The sequence below is a fragment of the Microtus ochrogaster genome (assembly GCF_000317375.1).
Source record: "Microtus ochrogaster isolate Prairie Vole_2 chromosome 14 unlocalized genomic scaffold, MicOch1.0 chr14_random_3, whole genome shotgun sequence".
Lineage (NCBI taxonomy): Eukaryota > Metazoa > Chordata > Mammalia > Rodentia > Cricetidae > Microtus > Microtus ochrogaster.
In genome coordinates, this window is record NW_004949098.1 from 1,662,557 (window position 1) to 1,668,922 (window position 6,366).

The 6,366-nt window shown below is 47.8% G+C and overlaps 1 protein-coding gene across 1 annotated transcript in view; it reads right to left on the minus strand.

The window, feature by feature from the left end:
* Eva1a (eva-1 homolog A, regulator of programmed cell death) overlaps positions 1-6,366 on the minus strand; it is a 50,456-nt gene that overhangs the window by 23,136 nt on the left and 20,954 nt on the right. Inside the window, exon 2 of the mRNA XM_013352841.2 lies at positions 489-651. Within this exon, the coding sequence (XP_013208295.1) occupies positions 489-588 (100 nt within the window). The 5' untranslated portion in view covers positions 589-651. The remainder of the gene's footprint in view (positions 1-488; positions 652-6,366) is intronic.

Consider the following 6,366-nt stretch of genomic DNA (forward strand, 5'->3'; position numbering starts at 1 on the left):
CACTCACATGCATACACATCCTCACTCACATGCATACACATCCTCACTCACATGCATACACATTCCCCCTCTCTCATAAACACACTCACATGTATACACATACTCTTTTGCACACATATACACACTCACACCCACCCCACACACTCATGGACACAGAAACCTGTGTAGGTTTGAGAACCTTCCTCAGGCTGCTGGACTCCCCACTACCTTGCTTATTGGCTGATGTGCTGAGGACAGAAAGCAGCAGCAGCCGTGGCCAAAAACCAACTAAACCTTTCTCCAGAAAGACAAGGCTGTTGTGAGCTTTCGCCTGCTGAGTTAGAGAACATCACACTTGGGTAAGAACCTGAAGAACTTCCATCTCGCAAAGAGCCTCCCTGTGGTGACCACACACTTCTCTTCTAACACTAGGCCAGGTCTGGTCAGCAGGAAGCAACCCGGAACTCAGTGTTGGGTCACGGGGCTGGCCAGCAGACACCAGTACCCACCTGAGATATAGGAACAGGCTGCCAGGATGCTGCTGAGCAAAGCCATCTCCAAGGGCTCCGCGGCCACGGGCTCCGTGCTGGGGCTGAGGGGCAGCCTCATATGGCATCGGGAGGAGAGCTCCTGGACACGTCTGGATCAGCGTGGCCCCCTCCCTCTCTTCTCCTGTTTGGAGACATAAAGGGAGCAATGAGGCATTCTGCTTTCCTGGGCTTCTGTTTCCAGCAGCCTGTGCTCAGCAACTACGAGCTGGGGTTCCAGAGGAAGCCACCTTTCCCAGGCAACATCTGGGTCCGGCCCTTTGATCCGGCGAGGTGCCCGGCTTTTAGGAGGCAGTAACACTTCACGTGTCTTTCCTGACTTTTCTCCTTTCTCCGCCCCACTGCGGCCCTCCCTCAGGAAACTCCTCATCTGCTTCACTGCGTTTTTCCTCGTTCATCTCTGAGGAACGGTCCATTAGAGCCACATCATCACCTCGGTGACTGCTCTGCTCCTGATCTTTTCTGGAAGCCTGCACCGATGACACACATGTACTTTGATCAGGTGCCTCGTCCCTCAGGTCAAAATACCACCCTTGGCGATGGGTAAGCGATGCCCATCCCACAGCTGCCACCATGTGTCTGGCTCTAAAATGCCCATAAGGACTTGGGAGCTCACTCTGCTCCTGGATCCCAGGTTCATGCTCCATGGCAAAGATGTGTCAGGGATGAGAACCAGGATGGGGAGATCTCAGAGTCCAGAAGTGAGAGAGGTTTTTAAAACAAAACAAAACAAACAATAAAGCGGGGTAGCAGACAGGGGGATGACAGTAAAGGCTGTTTTAGACACAGCAGTAGGTGAATTAGCCTGAAAAGGTAGCTAGTATTTTTAAGTTACCTTTTTTTTTTTTTTTTAAATTCAGAATTTCAGAATGAAGAGTGGGAGCTAAGGGGCTCTGGAAGAAAGCTGTCTGCGGGGTTCGGGGGGAGGACGGGACAGCATGGGACTCCCTTCCCTCTAGCCTCTGAGCCACAGCAGGGCTCGTCCTGTAGCCCTTAGCGTCCCTGAAAGGTGAGCACAGAAGGATACAAGCAAACAAAGAGAGGCCAGGCCACTGGCCAGTTCCTCACCACTTCTGGGCTCGGCAGGTTCAAGGACCCCAGGTTCCAGGAAGAGAAAGAAGCTGCTAGAATCATAAGTCCAAATCCATCCCCTCCCACCTGTCCGCACCAATGCTCCAGGACGCAGGCCACATCTCTCCTGATGAGCAACAGTCTCCCACAGGCTCGTTTTGATGACTCTTCCTGCTGACTCAGGTGAGTGCCCACCCACCACCCGGGGTATGTTTCTACAGTAGAGATCTGATCACACAGCCGCAGCTGAAGCCTGCAGCCAGGCTCCATTCACTTTAGTAACAAACACAGGCACCTCTATGACTCTCACCTTGGCTCCTACGGAACATCCTCCGTGGGCCACACACCTGCAGGCACAGGTAAAAGCTCACCCAAGCTCCGACAATGCCAGATTGTCTTTAATTCCCGGGGGCACCAAGCTCCTGCACCTTTCCAAACATTTGACTGTGATCTTTATTCGGCACCTACTGCTCTTACAGAGCATTTGATTTTGTTTCCCAGCACCCGTGTTGGGCAACTCACAACCACCTGCAACTCTAGCTTCAAGAAGTCTAACACCATTGTCTGGCTTCCTCAGGTACTTGCGCTCACAGACAAATACCCCTACATACATATATGTCAATTAAAATAAAAAATAAACTTAAAAAAAAAAACCATAGTGATCTCAAGTTAGCGCAGAGATCATATCATGCACCTGGCCTACAGCCTCACTGTCCAGAACATCATCTGAGAATCAGCAGCTTCGACATTAATTGGAAGTTTTTTAGGCACCCCCCCCCAGACCTAATAAATCCAAATTGCAGTTTCTAAGATGCCCAGTTGAGTTGAGTTTGAGAAGTGTTGTGTCATATGACCTTTGTGGGCTCATATGGCCAGCACTCTGAGAAGAGACACACCAGCATAGAGATACAGGACAGAAGCATCCAGCCACTCTTACGTGCAGGGTTATGCCACGTTCGCAGGAAGCTCTCTGTCCCTTCACAGCTCTGAGGGGACTGGTTCTCAACCCAGGCAGTTTTGTCTCCTAGCACATAGTTGACAGCATTTAGCAGCATTTCTGGCTGTCATAGCTACAACACAAGGTGACACTTGTATCTACGGTTGAGGCTGGAGATGCTGCTAAGTCTTCCATATGATACAGGATAGCCTTTTGCCACAAAGAGCAATCTGGTCCAAAAGTGGTCACAGGGTTCTAGAATGGTCAAGTATCACTGCTTCAGAGTCTAGCCTAAGCCAATCTCGGGTTTAGGAAGTCCGTGCATCAGAGAGAAGTTGCCAGTGCCTTGCCTATGGGAACACTGCTCCAAACTCTGGTCCAACAGTGCAGGGTTCCCCGTGACCAGAAGTGACCAGGTTCTTGGAAAATGAGTTTAATAGCAAAGTCCTCCAAAGCAGGTACTATAAGCCAACCGTGGTTTATTAATCTGCAAGCAGAGAATCCCCAGCTTAGAATGGCCCATCCTGCATGGGAACCTCCATGGAAGTATTTCTTTGGTTCACAGGGTACAAGATTCATGTCAAGACTGGAATTAGTTCTTCCGACAAACTGATGCTAGGAATGATGGGAATTATGTAGGGAAAGGAAGAATTACAAGTGAGTTGGATATTTTCAAAGCCAGGGCTTTTTTCAAAAGATAACCCACTGTGTTAATTATACATCCATCTAGAGAAAAGTCATTTCTAAAAAACACCCTGTCCATGCTTACATGGCAATAGAGCATCTACCAGTTCTTGTGTGATCGAGAGAGTGTGTGCATACACGAGTGTGCAACTACATACACCAGGAACACACCTGAAAACCAAAGAGGTCAGATGTCCTGTGATATCACTCCATCTGGAGCTAGGCTATCTATCAGCTAGCACTATTTCTGTCTATGGCACCCACAGCCCTGAGATCCACAGGCTTTTTAAGTGGGTGCTGGGGATTCAAACTCGGGCCCTCATGCTTGTGCACTAAGTGCTCTTACCCACTGAGCTAACTTCCCAGCTCCCAATTCTTAACTCTATAATGGCTTTCTTTCATATGTTGGCTCACAGCTTCTAACTAGAGACCAACTGCAAAGTAATAGAAAGAAACAACCTCCTTCTACCACGTCCATCCCATGCCCTGGCATTCCCATATTTTTCTCTGGATGAAGACGTCAACATTCCCTGTCTTGTGAAAACCTAGACTGAATGATTAATTGAGCGCATTGTGTGCTGTTTTCAGCAGCTTCCACCTTACAGGTAACCTCATTGCCACAGTTACAAATGTACATTGTCTGCAGCCTTGAGTCCGTCCGTGTACACAGAGTAATCACAGAAATGAAGTGTCCCTGGTGATGGTGCATCACACCTTAGACTCAGAAGCAACGTGCCTTCCTTGGGAACCAAGCCCACCTCCACTCCCGTGCAGGTAACTCTCAGGGATGGGTAATTGTTGTTTCAGCAAACTGAGTGAGAAGAGGTGGGCTGCCAGGAACAGAGAAATATCTGGTAAGAACTGGTCATCCTCAATGAGGTTGGTTTCAGCCAATCAGAGTTCTAAACCTACTTGGCTTCAATTGACTTCTCAGATGTTGCAAGGGAAAAAGAAAGGACACACACACACACACACACACACACACACACACATACACACACATACCACATCACATGTCTGGGAGATCACCTTGTACCTTAAACTTGGTGCCATCATGAGTCCAACAGAGAGGACTTGGGGATGTGACCAGGTCCTTGGAGAGTTGGGTAGCATTCTCTCAGAGAAAAAATGTATTTTACACGTATGAGTGTTTGCCTACAGGTATTTATGTGTGCCTCATGCATACGCTTGCAGAGGCCGGAAGAAAGCATCAGATCCCCTAGAAGGGAGTTAGAAATGGTTGTGAGCCACGATGTACACACTGAGAAACACACCGGGTTCTCTCCCAGAGCAGCCAGTGCTCTTAGCGGCAGAGCATCTCTCCAGCCACTATGGGTTGGGATTTTACCAGGAACTTCGACTAGCCAGTTGCAGAATCCAGCATCCTCTGTTCATAACAGAAAGGAAGCAAGAGACAGATGATCAGAGACACCCGTTTCCTCTTCCTTCTCTTCAGCCAAAACTCACAACCCAGCGAGTGAGGGACCAGTCTGCCTGGCTCCACATCAGTGAAGCCTGCAAGCTACTTCCTTGGAAGAGGAAGGAAGGGAATTCAGTTCCCAGATAGCAATGCCCAGATGCACCATAAAGCAAAAAAACAAAACAAAACAAAAAAATAAAGAAACAAAACTCATGCAGCTCTGTGTGGATGCTGAATCCTGGTCAATTCTGACCCGTCTGTTCCCACAGTCTTTTACTGCTGCACGGGAAGCCTCTCTCTTCAGTCCAGTATAGAGGCATTTTGTCACCAGCTTTGCTTATGTGTGTGGGAAGGATAAACAGGACCAGTGATGGAGCTCCCAGATTGCTGAGGGTCCCACTCCATATGCACATGGCCTCCTGCATGTGTCCGTGCTTGTAGATTTGATGCCAAGGCTTTTCCCTCACAAGGATGCTGTGGAACCCTCCTATGTATGCTTCTCTTTACAGGGATGTAAGTGAGAATGAAGAGGAAGAGCAGGAAGGAGGGCAACTCAGTGGCTAGGAGCACTGGCTGATTTCCAGCACCCACATGGTGGCTCACACTACCTGTAACTCCCTCTTCTGACCTCTGTGGGTACAAGGTGCACATGCATGCATGCAGGCAAAACATTCATACGCAGAAAATAAAAAACTATTATTTAAAAAGAAGAGGAAATTTAAAGCACAGGATCTTTAGTGATTTTTGTTTGTCTATTTTATTTATGCTTTGTTTTGTTTTTGACACATGGTCTCTCTTTTAGCCCAGGCTAGCCTCAAACTCTAGATTTTTCTAGCCTCAGCCTCCTGATCTCTAGGCTCACAGGCAGGCCACTGGCATTTGAATTCGGATTCTCCAACTGGCAATTCTTTTGTTGTCATTTTGGTTTGTTTTTTTTTAATTTTTAAAAAGTTTTCATACCTATATACTGTATATCGAGCATATCCTACCCCCACTCCCTTAACCTCTGGGTCAGGTGGGGGTTTTGTTTTGTTCGTTTGTTTCATACTGATATGAGCTAGAGTCCACTGGGATGAGGAAACCCCAGCTGAGGAATTGCCTCTCTCCGGCTGAACCGTGGGCAAGTCAGCGGGGGATTTTATTCGGTAATGATTGATGCTGTAAGGGCGCAGTTCACTGTAGGTGGCGTGAACCCTGGGCACAGGGACCTGGGTTATACAAGAAAAGTTGAGCAAGCAGAAAGCGCTGTTCCTCCATAGCCTCTGCTTCAGTTACTGCCTCCAAGTTCCTACCCCCGACTTCCCTTGTGAAGAATCCTGAGTGGATGTATAAATCAAGTTAGCCCTGTCCTCCCAAAGCTGGCTGGGTATTTTGTCACGGCAACAGGAAAGCAGACCAAGACACCCTCTATTTTCTCAGCCACCCCCCCAATACCACCCATCTCTTAGACAGGTTTATTTCTACTTTTATGTCATATGTATATACATGATTTATGCATCTGAATAAAATCTGGGAACTATAAAGGAGTAAAAATATATGTGATATTTGTGTTTCTGGGACTTCGCTAATTCTCCTCATATGATTTTTCCCAGTTGCATCCATTTTCCTACAAATAAAATAACTTCACTCTTTGTGGCTGAAGAAAAGTCTCTCTGTGTGTGTGTGTGTGTGTGTGTGTGTGTGAGAGAGAGAGAGAGAGAGAGAGAGAGAGAGAGAGAGAGAGAGAG